General features: G+C 51.5%; 2 protein-coding genes across 2 annotated transcripts; one reads left to right on the forward strand and one right to left on the reverse strand.

Moving 5' to 3' along the window:
- Window positions 1-396: 396 nt before the first annotated feature.
- On the forward strand, window positions 397-3,713 carry ATP5PO (ATP synthase peripheral stalk subunit OSCP). Its single transcript, XM_036393768.1, has 7 exons — window positions 397-462; window positions 618-668; window positions 988-1,098; window positions 1,601-1,730; window positions 1,845-1,957; window positions 3,134-3,220; window positions 3,532-3,713. Exons 1-7 carry the CDS (start codon window positions 433-435, stop codon window positions 3,643-3,645), a joined length of 636 nt encoding a protein of 211 aa, XP_036249661.1. The 5' UTR covers window positions 397-432; the 3' UTR covers window positions 3,646-3,713.
- Window positions 3,714-10,765: 7,052 nt separating this feature from the next.
- Window positions 10,766-17,587, reverse strand: CBR1 (carbonyl reductase 1). Its single transcript, XM_036390516.2, has 4 exons — window positions 17,457-17,587; window positions 15,510-15,829; window positions 12,921-13,028; window positions 10,766-11,730 (listed from the first exon to the last, which is right to left on the reverse strand). Exons 2-4 carry the CDS (start codon window positions 15,793-15,795, stop codon window positions 11,294-11,296), a joined length of 831 nt encoding a protein of 276 aa, XP_036246409.1. The 5' UTR covers window positions 15,796-15,829; window positions 17,457-17,587; the 3' UTR covers window positions 10,766-11,293.
- Between the last annotated feature and the right edge of the window lie 34 nt (window positions 17,588-17,621).

Below are 17,621 nucleotides of genomic sequence, written 5' to 3' on the forward strand. Positions count from 1 at the left end.
AGTGGTGGCACAGGGACAGTGGGGACACAGGGACACCAGAGGGACAGTGGTGGCACAGAGACACCACAAGGGCACCACAGGGACACTGGGGACAGAGGAACACCACAGGGACACTGCAGGGACACCACAGGGACACCGGTGGCACAGGGACACCGCAGGGACCCCACAGGGACAGTGGTGGCACAGCGACCCCACAAGGACAGTGGTGGCACAGGGACAGTGGTGGCACAGGGACACCACAGGGACCCCGTCTTGGCGTGGGGGCTGCGCTTCCCCAATAGCCCGGCAGGAGGCGCGCGGCCGGAAAGCGCCGCCCCGCGGAACTACAGCTCCCAGCGTGCCCCGCGGCAGGAGCGGCCCTATCAGCGCTGGATGGGCGGGGCCCCGGCGCGCCTGCGCAGTGCGCGGTGACCCTGGGGGCAGCCGGGAAAGATGGCGGCGGCAGCGGGGCTCGTCTTGAAGGTGAAACTGGGGGGCGGCGGGGCCTGGGCGGCTCTGGGGGGGGAGCAGCGGCGTCTGCCGCCCTCCAGCCCTGCGCGGGGTCTCGGACCTTCCCCTCCCTCCCGATCCTCGAGGGCCGTGCCGACCCCGACATTCTCCCCCTTATTCCCCCCCAGGTGCGGCAGCTGAGTACGACGGCGGCGAGACCGGTGACCAAGCTGGTCAAGGTGAGGGGGCAGGGACGATGTCAGAGGGAAAGGGTAGGGAGGGCTCCAAGCTGGTGAAGATGACGGGGCAGGAGTGTCCTGAAGGGGCCGGGAGGGGTCTCCAAGCTGGTCAATGTGAGGAGGTGGAGGTCATGAGGAGATCTAGGGTGTCCCCAGGGTGGTCAACGGGGGTGTCCAGGTGGGTCGTGAGGGGCTCAAGGCGCAGGGCCGAGATGGTCACGGTGAGGGGAGGGTGCAGGGAGGGCTCCCGGCTGGCCAAGGCCAGGGACGGGGGTCTCTGCTCGGGTTGCCCGCTCAGCGCCCGCCCGTGCTCCCGCAGCCGCCCATCCAGGTGTACGGGCTGGAGGGGCGCTATGCCACCGCCCTCTACTCGGCAGCCAGCAAGCAGAAGAAGCTGGAGCAGGTGGAGAAGGAGCTGACCCGGGTTTGGGTAAGCTGTTCCCAGCCAAGGCTCCCGGGGGTGGAAGTGGGGAGGGTTCCTTGCTGTTCCTCAGTAGGGAGGGGGCTGAGCTCCTGTGACCTGTGAGACTCCCATCCTGCTGGCACCTGCACTGCCTGCTTGTGGCCCTGGTGTTTAAATGGGATATTGGGAAGGAATTGTTCTCTGGGAGGGTGGGCAGGCCCTGGGACAAGGTGCCCAGAGCAGCTGTGGCTGCTCCACCCATGGAAGTGTCCAAGGACAGGTTGGATGGGGCTTGGAGCAGTCTGGGGTAGTGAAGGGTGTCCCTGTCCATCCAATCTTTAAGGTCCCTTCCAACCCAAACCATTCCCTGATTCTCTGGCTGGAGCTGCCACTTCACTTCCCATCTGCTCCAGAGCCCCTTTGTTCTCATTCCAGGAGTGCCCCTGTTGGCTGCCTTGGCTGCTCCAGGTGGGCCTTGTGACGCCAGGAAAACCCCTGGCATTTGTCACATCTTTGTGTATCCCCTCAGAGCCTCCTGAAGGACCCCAAGCTGTCCAGTGTGGTGATGAACCCTCACGCCAAGAGCTCCGTGAAACAAAAAGCCGTGAACGACGCTCTGGCAAGAGAGAAGATGTCCCCAATCACCGTCAACCTGATGAGTGAGTGACCTCTGGGCTTCAGGAGAACATCCCAGCAGTGCCATCCATTGGAATGGATGCTGGGATGTGCCTCCAGTAGTGCTTGAAGCCCTCGGTTGTGTGGATGTTTTGCAGATCTGCTGGCTGAGAACGGCCGCCTGCGTTACACCCCGGGCATCGTCTCTGCCTTCGGGAAGATCATGAGCGCCGTCCGAGGGGAGGTGGTGTGCACGGTCACCACGGCCCAGGTGCGCTGGGAGCGGGGCAGCAGGGAGTGGGAGCAAGGCCAGGGAGTGGCAGTGTGGGGGTCCCAGTCGTTGGTTTCTCTGGGTCTGGATTGAAGGCACTCCAGACAGTGTTTCATGTTGGGACTCAGGTGTTTATTATTTGTTATCAGTAAAACAGTCTCACTGCTGTGAGTTATGCAGGTTTTCATTAGAAGGCACAAAATGGCCAACAATCTCTTGTTACAAGATCTTTAAGACTGAACTATCCAATGAAGAACTGACACCTGGATTATTTTCCCTTTTAACCCAATAACTGATCCCAAAGAGCTGCAATGGGGACTTTTCTGCCCAATTACAAAATGCCACCCAAACCCATGGAGAAGAAGGAGGAAGAAGCACCATGAAGAAGAAACCCAGGACCACACCCTGTGCCCTCCATCTTGCTTCCATCCACAACACACTAAAACCCCCAAACTCTCAATTTCTCACCCAGTGATGCACCTGCACTACTCTCTATAAAAATCTATTTCACACTTTTGTGGATTCCAGTCTATCTTGAAGTCTGGGAAACTTTCTCCATGGATGAGGGTCAGAGTCAGTGCTGCCCTGGGGGTCAGGGCACCCCAGAGCAGACACAGAAATATTCCCTGTGCCCTGGGTTTCCACAGGGAGAAAAGACAGGGAGTGGGAGGAAAGACAAACCTCTCCCAGTTAAGGCTGCTCTCTGTGATTGAAGTGCTTGCTGTGAGAGCAGTGAGGACATGTCTCACCTCTGCCAAGCTGAACAGATTGCAGCAAAGAGAGGGCTGATACCCAGCAGTTCCTGGTGCACAATGAAAACTCTTCATCCCATTACAGCTAAACAGCTCACAGGTTTTCCTTCCTCTGTTGAGCCCAGGGACTGACAAAAGTCAGGCTGGTCTGCGTGTAGAGCTGCCCCTGTTCTTCCAAACAGGAAAATGTTTCATGAAATCAGGAGGGCACAAAGTGGTTGTTGTTCCTGTGCTGTCCTTGGGTTATTCCTGTTCCACAGTGCTGCATTCCTGGTGGAAGTGTGTCATCAAAGGGACCTGAGAAGAAAATTTATATAATTTATACCATTTGAGTATATATTATTATTATATAATTTATTATCATTATATCATTTGAGTATTTTTAAGTCCTTCATTTTCCTGCTCTTCTGTTCTTTTTTTTCAGCCCTTGGATGAGGCTAACCTCACTGAACTGAAAAGTGCTCTGAATGGGTTCTTGGCCAAAGGAGAGGTGTTGAAACTGGAGACTAAGGTCTGGATTCTTGGCTTGCAAATAAGTGTCACTAAGTTCATGCTAAGGGCTTCTGTGTCTCTGATTTTTATGAAAACAAAAATATTTTGTTGAATTCAGTTGCTTTGTTACATAGTTCTGTGCTTTTATAGACAGGGTGATGTTTTAATTTCTAAAATCTTCACTTTGGAATGCAATGACAGCAAAATCATCTCAAAAAAGGCTCTTTTGAAAAGCTTTTTTTTTTCTTTCTTTCTTTACTACTGTAAAACTTGTGTCCTATGGTAACAAATTACTGCTAATCAACTTTCTGTTTAATATTCCTTCCTTAGACTGACCCAGCGATCCTTGGTGGCATGATTGTCAATATTGGGGAGAAGTACGTGGACATGTCAACAAGGTCCAAGATCCAGAAACTCACCAAAATCATGAGAGAGACTGTCTAGAGAACTGTCTTGGTGGTTCCCAGGGAAACCTGTCACATGGAAACAATAAATTTCTTCCTTCTCGTGGAGATGGTGCGAGTGTTTTGGCTGGGGAGGCACAGCCCTGAGGGAAGAAGATGCTGAAGCCGCCCTGAGTTTCTGTAGCTGTGGCTGAACATTTGTGGCATGGCTTGAAATAGGGGCTCACCCTGGGGAAGGTTGTTGGGAAGGACATGGAAACAGCACTGGGGGAGCTAATAAATGGGGTCAGTGCTGTGGAGAGTCTGCCAGGCTCCCCAGAAAACTCTGGGAATTAGTCTGGACTGCCCAGACAGAGGGCAGGGATGACAGGCGGGAGCCGCGCTCCCCTCAGAGCCCCTGAGGGCGGCAGCAATGGCGGCGCCGCTCCCTCAGCGCCCGGCCCGGGCCCCGGCGGGCGGGGAGCACTCGGCAGCGCCCTGCGGGCAGCAGGGAGCGAGCCCTGGCCCGGCCTCTGTGCCCGTGGCGCCGCAGAGGCCAGGGCAGAGCTGCAGGAGTCGGGGCCTCAGGCACCGGCCCGAGGCAGCTGCAGCAGCCGGGCCCGGCCTTGTGGCAGCGCAGGAGGCTCCCGTGGTGCCGCTTCTGCAGCCCGGCCGGGTGCCTGTGCATGGCCCCGGCCTTGCGCGCTGCCCCTGCCCCGCTCGGCTTCCCGTGCCCGGCAAAGGCGCCGAGGCCGCGCTCGGTGCCCCCGGCTGTCGCTGCTGAAGGCAGGGCCGAGCCCCGGTGCCCGGCAGAGGCCTGAGGGACACCCCTGCTCCCCGGGCTCCCGCCGCTCCTGGAGCCGCTGCCCACGAGTGCCCGGCCCGTCCGTGCGGCCAATTCCTGGTGCCCTGGGCAGCGCAGCCAGCAAAGCCAGGGCTCTGCACTGTGGGGCTGGGGCTGTCCTGTGGCAGCGTGGCCAAAGCCTCTCAGGGCTCTGGGCACAGCAGGGGCCAAAGGCCACAAGTGCAGGGCTGCTCCCAGCCAGTTCCTGGCTGCTCCACTGATGTTGGGCTGCCGGGGGTGGCCCTTTGTGACACGGGCACACGGTGTCGGGGCCCTTTGTGATGTGGGACGTGCTGGTGGCCAGAGAGCCTTGTGACATCAGGGAGCCCGGCCCTGGCTGAGGGTGTCTAAGGGGCGCAGAGCCCTGCAGTGCCCAGTCACAGGAGAGCCGCTCTCTGTGCAGGAAGCAGCTCCCTGTGTCTGTCTGCGCTGGACGCCCACAGCGACAGAGGCCCACAGCGACAGACAAGAAAAGCAACAAGGACAAAGGCAACTCCAACTCCCGGTCGCCAGCCCCTTGCCCAGCTGGCTGGAGGCCCCCAGCGGGCAGTGGTCGGGGGCAGTGGGCAGGTCAGTCCTGCCACTGTCACAGACTGAGGAGGAGGAGAAGCCATTTGCCCAAGCGCACTGCGAGCCTTCCCAGTGGGAAGCTTTGCAAGAGACGTATACTAAAGAAGTGCTGAGAGTCCAAGAAATGTCCCAGCAGAGATCCAGGAGCAGCCGAGAGCTGTACCAATGCCAGGTACGTGTGAGAGTTGGGGAAGTTTCCCTGTGCAGAGGTAGGACACACCAAGAGCTCTATGAACAGAGAGAAACTGTCACAGTCCGGGAGCTGTAGCAGTGGGGAGAGTCCTCAGTGAGATGTAGCAAGAGGTGTGCGAGTGGGAAGAATGTGTCACAAGCCAAGAGATATCCCAGTGGGAAATAGACATGAGAGGGCAGCAGGAGCTGGGATGGGGAGAAGATGAAAGATCCCATGAGCTGTCCCTGCAGAGAGATGTGAGTGTCCCAGAGGATTCCCTATGGGACGATGCCCAAGAGCTTTCTTAGGGGGAAGGTGAGGGCTACCAAGACCTCTGACCATGGGGACAAGATGTGCACTGTCACATGTCCCAATGGGAAGACAGGAGAGAGCTGGAATTGTCCCAGGTGAGAGCCAGCAGTGCCAAGGAGCTGTCCCAAGGAGCAGACGCTGCAGCCCAGGAGCTGCCCTGGTGGGACGATGGGAGTGAGCAAAAGCTGTCCCAGTGGGAGGAAGATGTGAGCAGGCAGGAGCTGTCCCAGGGGAGAAATGCCATCAGCTCTGAGATGTGGGACAGATCCTTGCTAGCAGGGAGTGACAGGAGCCTGAGCCTTGTCCCCCAGGGGGCCCAGCTGTGGCAGCCCCGTGGGCACAGAGGTGGCAGCAGAGGCAGTGCCTGCCCCAACCAGCGCCTCTCCTTCCCTACAGAGTCCCACGGAGGCCGAGCCGGCAGCTGCTGCTCTGTCCAGAGCTGCTGAGGAGGAGGAGCCCCCCGAGCCTCTCCTGTCCCCAGGGGAAGATTTGGGAGACCAAGAGCTGTTGCCAGGGGAGGATGATGTGAGCTCCTGTTCTGAGGAGAAGCCTGAGGGCTCATGGAAGGACGAGGAGAACTCCCAGCTGTGTCCTTCATCCTGCGATGAGGAGCTGTCCCAGGCAGAAGAGGCCACCGAGCTCTCTCCAGGTGACAGCAACAGCGAGCCAGAGCTGTCCAAAGAGGAAGAGGCAATTGAGGACATCCCAGAGGACAGCACAAGTGACCAGGAGCTGTCCTCAGTGGAAGAGGACATCAAGGTCAATCCACAGGACAGCGTGAGTGATCAGGAATATTCCCAAGTGGAAGCGGCCATCGAGATTGTTCCAGGGGACAACACGAGCGACGAGGAGCTGTCCTCATTGGAAGAGGACATCGAGGACCTTCCAGAGGACAGCAGGAGTGACCAGGAGCTGTCCTCAGTGGATGAGGACCTCGAGGATGTTCCAGAGGACACCACGAGTTACCAGGAGCTGTCCTCAGATGAGGAGGACATCGAGGACATTCCAGAGGACAGCAGGAGTGACCAGGAGCTGTCCTCAGTGGAAGAGGACCTCGAGGACATTTCAGAGGACAGCAAAAGTGACCAGGCGCTGTCCTCAGTTGAGGAGGACATCGAGGACATCCCAGAGGACAGCAAAAGTGACCAGGAGCTGTCCTCAGTGGAAGAGGACCTTGAGGTCTCTCCAGAGGACAGCACCAGTGACCAGGAGCTGGCCTCAGTGGAGGAGGACCCGGAGGACATTCCTGAGGACAGCATCAGTGACCAGGAGCTGTCCTCTGTGGAGGAGGACCCGGAGGACATTCCTGAGGACAGCGCCAGTGACCAGGAGCTGTCCTCAGTGGAAGAGGACCTCGAGGTCTCTCCAGGGGACAGAACACGTGAGGAGAAGCTGTCCCCTCTGGAAGAGAACAACGTGGTGGTTTCAGGGGACAACCTGGCTGATGAGGAGCTGCCCAAAGTGGAAGAGGCCATCGAGCTTGGCCCAGAGGACAGCACGGCTCTTTCCCCAGAGGGGCCCAGCTCTGGCAGCCCCGTGGGCACAGCGGTGGCAGCAGGGGCAGCCCCTGCCCTGCCCAGCTCCTCTCCTGCCCCGGGCCGTGCCACGGAGGCCGAGCCGGCAGCTGCTGCCCGGTGCGGAGCTGCTGAGGAGGCGGCAGCGGGGTCAGTGCTGGCAGCGCCCGAGAGGAGGAACGGCTCCAATGAGGAAATGAAATTCTGGCAGTTCTTGGATGACCTGGAGCCTTTCCTCATTGGAGACCCAGAGCTGTCCCGGGAGGTGTCTTACTGCGAGCAATGCATGGGGGAAGATCTGCCGCACACCGAGCACAGCATTGGGACCAAGGCCTTGGCCCCAGAGGAGGATGAATGGGACGAGGTGAGCGTCCTGGAGCTGCCCCCAGAAGAAGACCAAGACCAGCAATGGAAAGGTTTTGGGGCAGACAAGCTCCCGGTGCCTTTCCCTCAGGAGGCCTGGGCCGAGTGCCCGGCACAGGAGCCGTGCAGCCAAGGGCCGGCGCCTGCCCCGCACAGCCCCCCCAGCCCCTGCCCTGCCCGGCTGGGAGCCCAGGCCCTCCGCGGGCAGCCGGCTGCCCCCAGGAAACGTCCCTCCCGCTTCAGGCGGGCGCTGCGGGCGCTGCAGGGGCTGTTCTGCTGTGCCTGCCTCAGGCCACGGCCCGAGGACTGAAACAGGAAAAGATGAAGAACAAAAAGGCAAAGAAGGTGAAGGAGAGAAAAAGATGAAGATGACCCCTGCCGCCGGTGCCGCTGCTCTGGTGTGGGAGCAGCAGCTGTTGGGTTCGGCTGGAGGGGCTGAAAGATTGCTGCTGCAGCTCCTCCAAGGCAGGGAAGGGAAAAGCTTTGGCATGGGCCAGCAAAGCCAAGCAAGCCCAGCAAAACCGTAGCAGGCAGAGCCAGGAACAGCTGGGCAGTGAGGCTTGGAAAATGGCCAGGCAAAGAGGCCAAAGCTGCCCCCTTCCCCGCCCCACACACACCCGGCCCGGGCCTGGAAGGTGCAGCAACCATTTCTTGGGCACAAAGCAGAGGCTCCTGGAACGGACTCTCAGCACAAACCACTGCAAGACAACGACAAAGAAAACCAAGAAGACCAAGAAGATGAAGAAGACAGCGACAAAGAGGAAGAAGACAAGACGGAGAAGGCTTATTTAAGGATCCATGGAAGAAGAATAGTAATAAGAATTTAGAAATTCTTAGAAGAAGAAGACTACTAGGAATAGGAATAAGAATATAAAATATATAGAAGAAAAGGAATAGGAATAGGAGTAGGAATAGGAATAGAAATAGGAATAAGAATTTAAAAATACATAGAAGTAGCAAAGAAGAAGAAGAGTAGTAAGAAAGAGTAGTACGAAGACGAAGAATAACATTAAGAAGGATAAGAATAAAAAAATGAAGAGAAAATTGAATGAATAAATAAAACTAGAAAATAATTTTTTATTTCATATTGTATATTTATATTATAGTCTATGATATAAAAACATTAATGTAACAATCCCAGGGATAATATTTGGAGCAATCCAAAGTGGTTTTCTATCCCAAGGAGACTTAAAGCCTCATTTCTTTATCCCAAATAGACGAAACCCCGTGGGTTCAGTGTCACATCTCTCACAGCTGGGCCCAGGGGTGACATTGTCACAGCCCAGCCCAGCCCCTGGGGCCGCTGTCCGGGTGCATTTGGAGAGCACGGACACAATTTCAGCACCGTCTGTCTTTGTGCTCTGTGAAAAATGTTTTTGTGATTTGTGTTCATTGGTAATTGTATCTGCTGTGTCAAAAATAGATGCACAGAATGGGTTGGAAACTTTCTGACCCAACAGCTTAATAAAGCATGGAAATAACGGGAGTAGAGTAAAAGAGATGAAGTAGCAAGATGATTAAAAGAGAAGAAATTATGGTAAAGCTAAGATTGCAACAAAGCAACAAAATGCTTCTGTATAATTAAAAGTGTTACTGTTAGGTCAGATGTAACATATGCATAAATGATCAGGGTCCAAGAAGAAAAAATTTTTTATGCTGTGTGTTCTCCAGCTTATATACTCTTAACAAAGCCTGATCTCAAGTCATTAACTACATCACAATAACTTATTCTATTCATTGGTGCAAAGCAATTAACATCAAGGTAATTGGCAAAAGTTTTACAGAAATTCAATAAGGCACGTATACACATCTACTTATGCACGCAGTCTAGCTTACAAAGATTTTCATCCTTTCTAATTTTTATCTTTTCTAATCTGTTTGCATGCTGACAGCCTTGTCTTCCTCCTTGCTATGGATACTCTCAAAAATCATCAGCTGTTATTTCTTCCATGATCTCAGCTTTGCTTGCAGGCCAGCGGTGAAGCTGCTCCACAGCCCTTGCACAAACCAAGGCCAGGGTGTATTTGGAATGTTTGGAGATGCCACGCAGAGGGACAGGCAGCTTTTGAAGCTCGGTGACTCAGGCAGCACTTGAGGGATGAAGAGTTAGACAGGATTCCCCGCTGCTGGATTAAGTCTCTTAAAGCTCTGACTAAATCAAAGAGCCACGTTGTGTTTTGCTGAGTTCCCAGTAACACAACTCGAAGGACACACACAAACTGGTTTTGAGTTACAGTGTAGCAGCCAAAACTTTCACAGCTTTTGTGCTGGTTCTTGGTTTCTTTTCTCTTCTGTGGGACGGGGATTGAAGGCACTTCAGATTATAGTTCATGCTCAGACTCAAATGTTTATTTTTTCTTGTCTATGTTACAGTCTCACAAACTGTGAGTTCTGCAGTATTTCACTAACCAGGTACAAAATGGCTAACTATCTCTCTCTCCAAGGTCTTTTAAGGCTGAACAGTCCAATTACGAACTGACACCTCAATTATTTTCACTTTTAACCCAGTAACTGATCACTTGAATTCCACAATAGGGACTTTTTTATCCAATTACACAAAACCACCCAAACCCATGGAGAAGAAGGTGAAGAAGGAGCAGCTTCTGCCTAAAACCTCCAACTTGCTCTCTATATATTTTTATTTCTAAACCCTTAAACTCTTGAGTTTCCCACCCTGTGATATCACATACTTCTATTTGAACTCCACCCCCACAATCCCAGTTCTGCCATTCCATTCTGGAAGCTTCTCCATGGCCTCAGGTCAGTGCAGTGTTCTCTTGGGGTCAGTGCCTGGCAGCACAGAAAGTTTAAAATTCTCAGGAGCCAGGGTTCCAACACTTTTGTAGTTTTCCCCCTAAACCTAAGGCTTCTGAGGTTGTTTTTTTTTCTTCCCACAGAATAGATTTCCCTGAGAACTTTTGGCTTTCCCTTCCAGGAGCTCTGGGGCATGACTGATGAGGTAATTGCTCACAAAAACAATGCTTCCGTATGCTTAAAAACCAGTTTGTAACCAGCCCTTTGTTCTGTGCTGATAAGCAATTAATAATCCCCCCAAAAATTGATTCCCAATTCCTCCCACTCCAAGGCTTCCCAGCCCAAGCTGTTCTGGGGGAGGCCAATGTCAAAGCCACCAGCATCACCTCCCTGACTCCTGATTAACAATTAACAAGACCATTATTGATTTGTCATTCCTAACAACAGCTCTATGGGCAATTGTTTCCAGCTCCTTCAGCCTCAGAAGGGGCAATTTTTCAACTCTGAGACTCTGGAAGGCAATAAGCAACATTTCAACAAATGTAGAGCTCTCCATATCACTTACAGTTGTTGTTGCTGCTATGTGGAGAGCAGTTAATTCAGATTTTATTAAGGAAACTTCTGGCTGTGCAATAAAGGAACAGAGGAACACTTTGCTGTGCCAGGTCTGTAGTTTATTTTCTGTTTCCAATGCACACATCACAAATTCCAGCCACCAACTCTGCTGTAGAGAATGAAAATATATTTTCTGACTTTCTAAGTTTTTAGTACCACAATAATTAAGTATCAGAATATAAATCAGTAATTATTTATTGATATATCAATAACACCAACTGATTATGTTTGGCTATAAATGATAGCTCAGTGCTATTTTTATTTTCACCTAATTCCATTTAGTTCTGATAGTAAGGAATGTCTGTCCAACAGTGATTCTAGTCTTGAGTCTCCCCCAGACAGATCACAGCAGCTCTAGAACAGCCCCATCATCTTTAGAAAACCCTGTGCAGCCTCCAGAACAGCTCTGGATCCTGGAAAATTCTAGTGTGATGAGAGATAAGGCACCTGCTTCCTCATCCCAGCTCCACGAGACCCACCCAGGGCAGAGGGAAAAGGGAATGATGGAGTTAGGAATGAAATCAGGAGAATGAGCTCAGCCCTTTCCATCTCCACCTCCCTGAGCTCACCAGGGTTTGACAGTTTTGTCACTGACAAATTGGCCATGAGGAGCATCAGCGCTGGAAGGCAAAAGGGCCAAATAAACGGGGGTCTCAGCCCCCTCCTCAGGGGACTTGGTGGCCTTGGGACCTGCCATGTCCGTCCTCACCCAGCCAGGGCAGCAGGCATTGAGGAGGATGTGCTCGCCTTTCCTCCGCTCGGTCAGCAGCCGCGCCTGGATCCTGGACAGGACAGTGACCCCGATTTTGGACACCCCATAGGCAGTGTTTGGCCAGCCCTCCTTCTCGTGGACACCTCTCTTGGTGTCTTCCACAAACTTGGCCATGAGCTGCACCAGCTCCTCCTCGGTGATGGCGTCACTGCGGAATTTCTGCTGCAGCTCCTGGCTGCAGCCTCGCAGGGCTGAGCTGCTCACCATGCTGGAGACATTCACCACCCGGCCTGAAAAGAGAATAAAAAGGGATTTTCTTCGCACATTTTCTGTCACGGACATATTTAGTGAAAAATCCTTTGCTAGGAATTTTATTTTCTCCTGAGAAGCTGAGAAGCCTCAGAGGAAAAGAAAAACAATGATTATCTGCTGCTGTGGGATGCAACAGGAGCATCTGGGATTGGTCTCATGTGGTTGTTTTTAATTAATGGCCAATCACAGCACAGCTGGCTCAGACTCTGGTCACTCACAATCCTTTGTTATCATTCCATTCCATTCCTTTCTATTCCTTGCCAGCCTTCTGATGAAATCCTTTCTTCTATTCTTTTAGTAGATAATTTTCTTTCAATATAATATATATAATAAAATAATAAATCAGCCTTCTGGAACATGGAGTCAAGATCCTCATCTCTTCCCTCATCCTGGGACCCCTGTGAACACCTCCACATTTTCAGCTCCCATTGAAGTGGGGCTGCTCTCCAGTTCTGCATTCACTCCTCAGGTGAATATTTGTAAAATATTTTAGGTGGGTTGTTTTGCAGAGCTCCTGGAAAATCAGATAACTCAATGTTCTGATTTCTAGTAAATGCCATGAGAGGTAATTTAAGGTGTGAGTCTGCAAAGTTTCAGATAAACCTCCAGGAAACAACTTCACAATCAGCAGGTACACTCTTACTACAGCAGAAATATCACCTGGAGATTTACAAATTCAAGGATTTATCTCCCAGCACTTCAGTAAGAGGAACAAATCAGCTGAATCAGTAAATCACTCATCTCCAAAATTATCTTTCACTGTTTCCCCTCTTACCTGCTACTTCACAGCCATTCTGGTGGTGAATTTGGGGATTTAATCTTAAAAGCCACAGAAATTAATGCTGTTAATGACTTTATTAACAGCCATCCTTCAATGTAGTACAAGAGCACTAGGCTGCAACCCTGGCACTGTTTCCTCTCTCCTCAAAATTCACTCACTCTGTTTATTCCTTCTCCCTCAGGAAATAAAAACCTGTTCTTCATCTGTTTGACTTCTTTTTTCCTTGAAAACCTTGATGCATTTAAATATTAGAAGAGACCACATTTCACTTATAGCAGCAAACACATCTGAAACACTGGTGCAATGCCTGAGACTGGAGAGGATTTCCCACTGAAAAGGGCCAAAATTCAAACAAAACTCTCTTTTCACTTGTTATGTTTCACTTACCATAAGGCTTCACAAGAGGCAGCAATTCTGTGCAAACATTCCTGGTTCCAAAAAAGTTTGTCTTCAGTGTAACCTCAGCCTGGACTGCAAATGGAGTGGTGTCATGAACTGGTCATAAGAAGTAGGAAGGAAAAAAAAAAACACCAACAAAAATTAGAATTGTAACACTGTTTGAATAGAAGTTATCAAACCCCAAGAGTTTATCTTATCTTGCTGTTTTTAATAATTAGAAAACTGGTATATGATCATAGACTGGGCAGGTGTTCATTGTCTCCAAATCCATGATAATTCAAAAGAGAAATTGTAACAGGTCATTATTTGATGTGGTTTTAATTGTCAAACATGTTTAATGACCCGCACTCATTTGCAAATCACTCACTTGCATTTAAATCTCACACATGAAGCCAGATTGTGACCCATGGCCAGAGTTATGGCAGGGGGAGAACTAAAATCCTACAGAACCCCAAATCCTGCTCCATGTCCTGCCTTCCTTGTGAGAGAGAACTTCCTGACACCCCCAGCCCCACTCATGTGTCTAACAGGGTACATGGTAAAACTCTGAAACTCCATGATTTAAGAAGCTTTATCAGAAAACCCTTCCCAGAGAGGCTCATCCAGAAGACAACCACAGCTCCAGCACCATTTGATACAGGAAGTTTTAGCTGGATTAAGGACTTTGCTGGACAAATGCAGCACAAAACCAAAATAACAAAACTTAATGGCAAATCTTTGACGGGCTGCAATAGCACATGATGCTACAACTAAGAAAGGAAAGCATAAATTCTGGGATGGCAGCAAAAACTTGGTGAAGCAAGAAGCAAATTGGGTAGAAATATCAATCTGGGAAGCAAAAATTGTAACCATGGGAGAAGCATCACAGCAAGTTCTTACACAGATGTTACACCCTCTGTGCTTGATACAGCAGCAGTTCCTTTATCAGTTAAACAGTTTAACTGAGAGTTAATCAGTTTTTAACAGGTAAACTCTTAACAGTTCCTAAATTGTGATTTACTGCTGACTCAGCTGTCAGCTCGAGGAGAGTCAAGGCTGAACATCTGGAAGTTATATTTTAACTGCTGCTGGAATCTTTGCTGAGCACACCCTGAAGCTCAGACAATTCTATTAACAGCTGCCTCCCAAGAAGCTGATCTTAAGCAATTTTCCTATAAAGTAACAAGCAAAAGAGTCAGAAGATCATCACTGCACTCCCACTCCATAAGAAGTTCCCTACTCTCTTTCAGTGTGAAGCTGTTCCCCCTTGGAATGCCCCAGTTAGGCCACCCCAAAGCTTCTCCTGTGCAGGTGAACAATCCCAGCTGTGCCAGCCTTTCCTCCCAGCAGAGCTGCTCCATCCCTCTGCCCATCCTGGAGCCTCCTCTGGGCTCTCTGCAGCAGCTCCAGCTCTCCCAGGGCTGGGGCAGCTCTGCAGGTGGAGTCTCACCTGAGGGGGGAGCAGGGGTACAATCCCCACCATAAAACCATCAGCCAGACTTGTGATTTGCTCTGTCTGGAGCAAATTCTGATTCTGGATTTCATACACATGACAAAAATTTGTCCTTCCACCTTGAAACTGCTGAGTCTCACTTTCCCTGCCTTTCTGCCCACAGGGAGGTGAAAGGGTTAAACTCTTGCCCAGCACAGCAGGATTCAAGTGGTTCAGAGGTGACTGAATGGCCTGAGAAAGTTCCAGACAGCAAAGCCCACGAAGGGACAATGAAGGTGCTTTTTCATCAGCTGGAATCCCTGAGCAGAGAGTGCACAGAACAGAGCAGGAGGTGGAGAAGAGAGAAAACACAGCAGCTCCCTGAGGCACAGGGAGACATTCCCAATGGAGATAGATGGGCACTGAGGCAATGAACCCAGCCCAGCTCACTGCCCTGGATGCCTCAACACTTCCATGTGGTGCAAACACACCCCTCCAGGGATGCATGTTTACAGGAACATGGAATTGTTACAGCTGCAAAAGCTTTCCCAGCTCATGGAGTGCCTGCCCCATGGGCACCTTGTCCCCAGCCCAGAGCACTCAGTGCCACCTGCAGGGGACACCTGCAGGGCTGGGCACTGCAAAGCTCCCTGGGCAGCCCCTGCCAAGGCCTGAGCTCCCTTTCCATGGAGAAATTCCTCCTGGTGTCCAAGCTGAGCCTGCCCTGGCACACTGTTCTCACATAATCCTTAGGATGAGAAATTTGCCCAAGCAAAAATGCAGCATGGCACTGACACAGAAGTGTTGGATGCAGCCACTGCCCTCTCCACAGAACACAGAACTACCCCAGCAGAGCTCTTCCTCCTTTGAAAGCAATGCCAGCCTTGCTCACCAGCACGTTGAGCCCTCCATACTTCTCCCTGAGGAAGTCCAGGCCTTCCTTGGGCACCTCCAGGGATGGATGGGCACTCCAAACCTCCCTGGGCCACCCCTTCCAAGGCCTGAGCACCCTTTCCATGGAGAAATTCCTCCTGATGTTCAACCTGACCCTCCCCAGGCACATTATTCTCACATCATCCTTTAAGATGGGAAGTTTGCCCCAAGCAGAAAGCGCTGGATGCACCCCCTGCCCTCTCCACAAAGTACCCCAGGAGAGCACTTCCCACCTTTGAAGGCAATACCAGCGTTGTTCACCAGCACGTCCAGCCCTCCATACTTGTCCTTGAGGAAGTCACGGAGCGCTCGGATGCTCTGCAGGTCATCGATGTCCAGCTGGTGGAAGAGGGGGTGCAGCCCCTCCTGCTGGAGCTGTGCCACGGCGGCCTGGCCACGGCCGGCATCCCGCGACGTCAGGTACACATCCCCCGGGAACTGCCGGCACAGCGCCCGCACGATGGCCAGGCCAATGCCCTTGTTGGAGCCCGTCACCACAGCCACCCGCACGTTGGACATTGCTCCCTGGGAACGCGAGCCAAGGTCACAGGAACTGCCAACAGCAAAGAAAAGGTCAGTCAGACACGCAAAATGGCTGCTGGGAAAGGAATTAGAATCCTGGGATGGTTTGGGTTGGAAGGGACTGTGGAAGCCCAGGGCACAGGGAATATTTCTGTGTCTGCTCTGGGGTGCACTGACTCTGACCCTCATCCATGGAGAAAGTTTCCCAGACTTCAACATAAACTAGAACCCACAAAAGTGTGAAATAGATTACAGAGAGTAGTGTAAGTGTATCACTGGGTGAGAAATTGAGGATTTTGGATTTTTAGTGCATTGTGGATGGAAGCAAGATGGAGGGCACAGGGTGTCATCCTGGGTTTCTTCTTCATGTTTCTTCCTCCTTCTCCATGGGTTTGGGTGGCATTTTGTAACTGGGCGGAAAAGTCCCCATTGCAGCTCTTTAGGATCAGTTATTAGGTTAAAAGGGAAAATAATCCAGGTGTCAGTTCTTCATCGGATAGTTCAGTCTTTTGTGCCTTCTAATGAAAAGCTGCAGAACTCACAGTAGTGAGACTGTTTTACTGATAAGAAATAATAAACTCTTAAATCCAAAAATGAACTACTGTCTCAAGTGCCTTCAATTCAAACCCAGTGAAACCAACAACTAAAACCCCCACAACCTTAAAGATTGTCTCGTTGTCATGGTCACCTTCCACTATCCCAGGTCACTCCCATCCAACCTGGCCTTGAACATTTCCAGCAGTGTGGACCCTTCCTAGGTAAGTGTTTTCTCTTTAAAATATTATTTAAAATTCCACCTCGGATTATGTGAAACTACATTCCTGTGCAAGGCATGTAAAATCCTAAGGCAACACGAGGTATTCACAGAGATATCTGGTGTTAAGTGTTCTGAAGAAAAGCCAAGCAGTGATAGGTAAAAAGAAGAAATGTCTTGACTAAAAATTACCAGTGACTAATCTTTCATACTAAATGAACTTTTTGTAGGAGTAAGCTCTTCTGCACTTGCACCTCACAGAAAGACTTTCCACCTTTTGGGAATATTCAATTGGGTCAGCTCAAGTTTTGCTGAAAACTTCAGGCTCAAAAGCTGAGCAACCTGGTTTAGTGCAAGGTATCCCTGTCCATGGCAAGGGCTGGAACTGGATGATCTTTAAGGTCCCAAACAATATTAAAAAAAGGATGGTGTATCTTTATCTTCCAGTGCCAGGCAGGAGGAGCACTTACAGCCTTTTCCGGGAAAAACAGCAGAGCGCAGGCTGACTACAATGGCCGGTTGTGTAACACAGCATCCAAAACCTGCTTGCTGCTTTTCTAATCGATACAGTGCATTTAGAGAAGCTGCATTCCCCCCACAAAAACAAGTTTAAACGCTGGCTTTGCCCCCTTTTGACATCATTACCATCTCTTTCTTTCTAATTTACTTGTAACCCTAAGCAGGCATCCAGCGAGTATAAAACACTCCAGGAATCTCCAGAGTGACGGCCCAGGGTTAGGAACGCCGTTCTCCCCTCACCACAAGCCTCCCTCTGTCCCCCCTCGTCTCGTCCCCCTCAGGGGAGGGAACCCGCAGGCCGCCATCAACCCCGACGCCCTCAGGGGGGGACACGGGCGTGAAGGGTCCGGTGGAAGGGGGGGACACCCAGCACCCCATCACCCACCTCCAGCACCGCAGGGACCTCTCCCTCGTCCCTCAGCTCCACACAGCGAGGACAGAGAACGTTATGTCCAAAGCACAGACAGCCGCAAACCGCGGGGAAGGGAGATGGGGACGCCCCTAAGATGGCGGAGCAGCCCCGCCTCAGGGGCGGGAGAGCGGGCGGGAC

This window comes from Molothrus ater, chromosome 2, assembly GCF_012460135.2.
Source record: "Molothrus ater isolate BHLD 08-10-18 breed brown headed cowbird chromosome 2, BPBGC_Mater_1.1, whole genome shotgun sequence".
NCBI lineage: Eukaryota > Metazoa > Chordata > Aves > Passeriformes > Icteridae > Molothrus > Molothrus ater.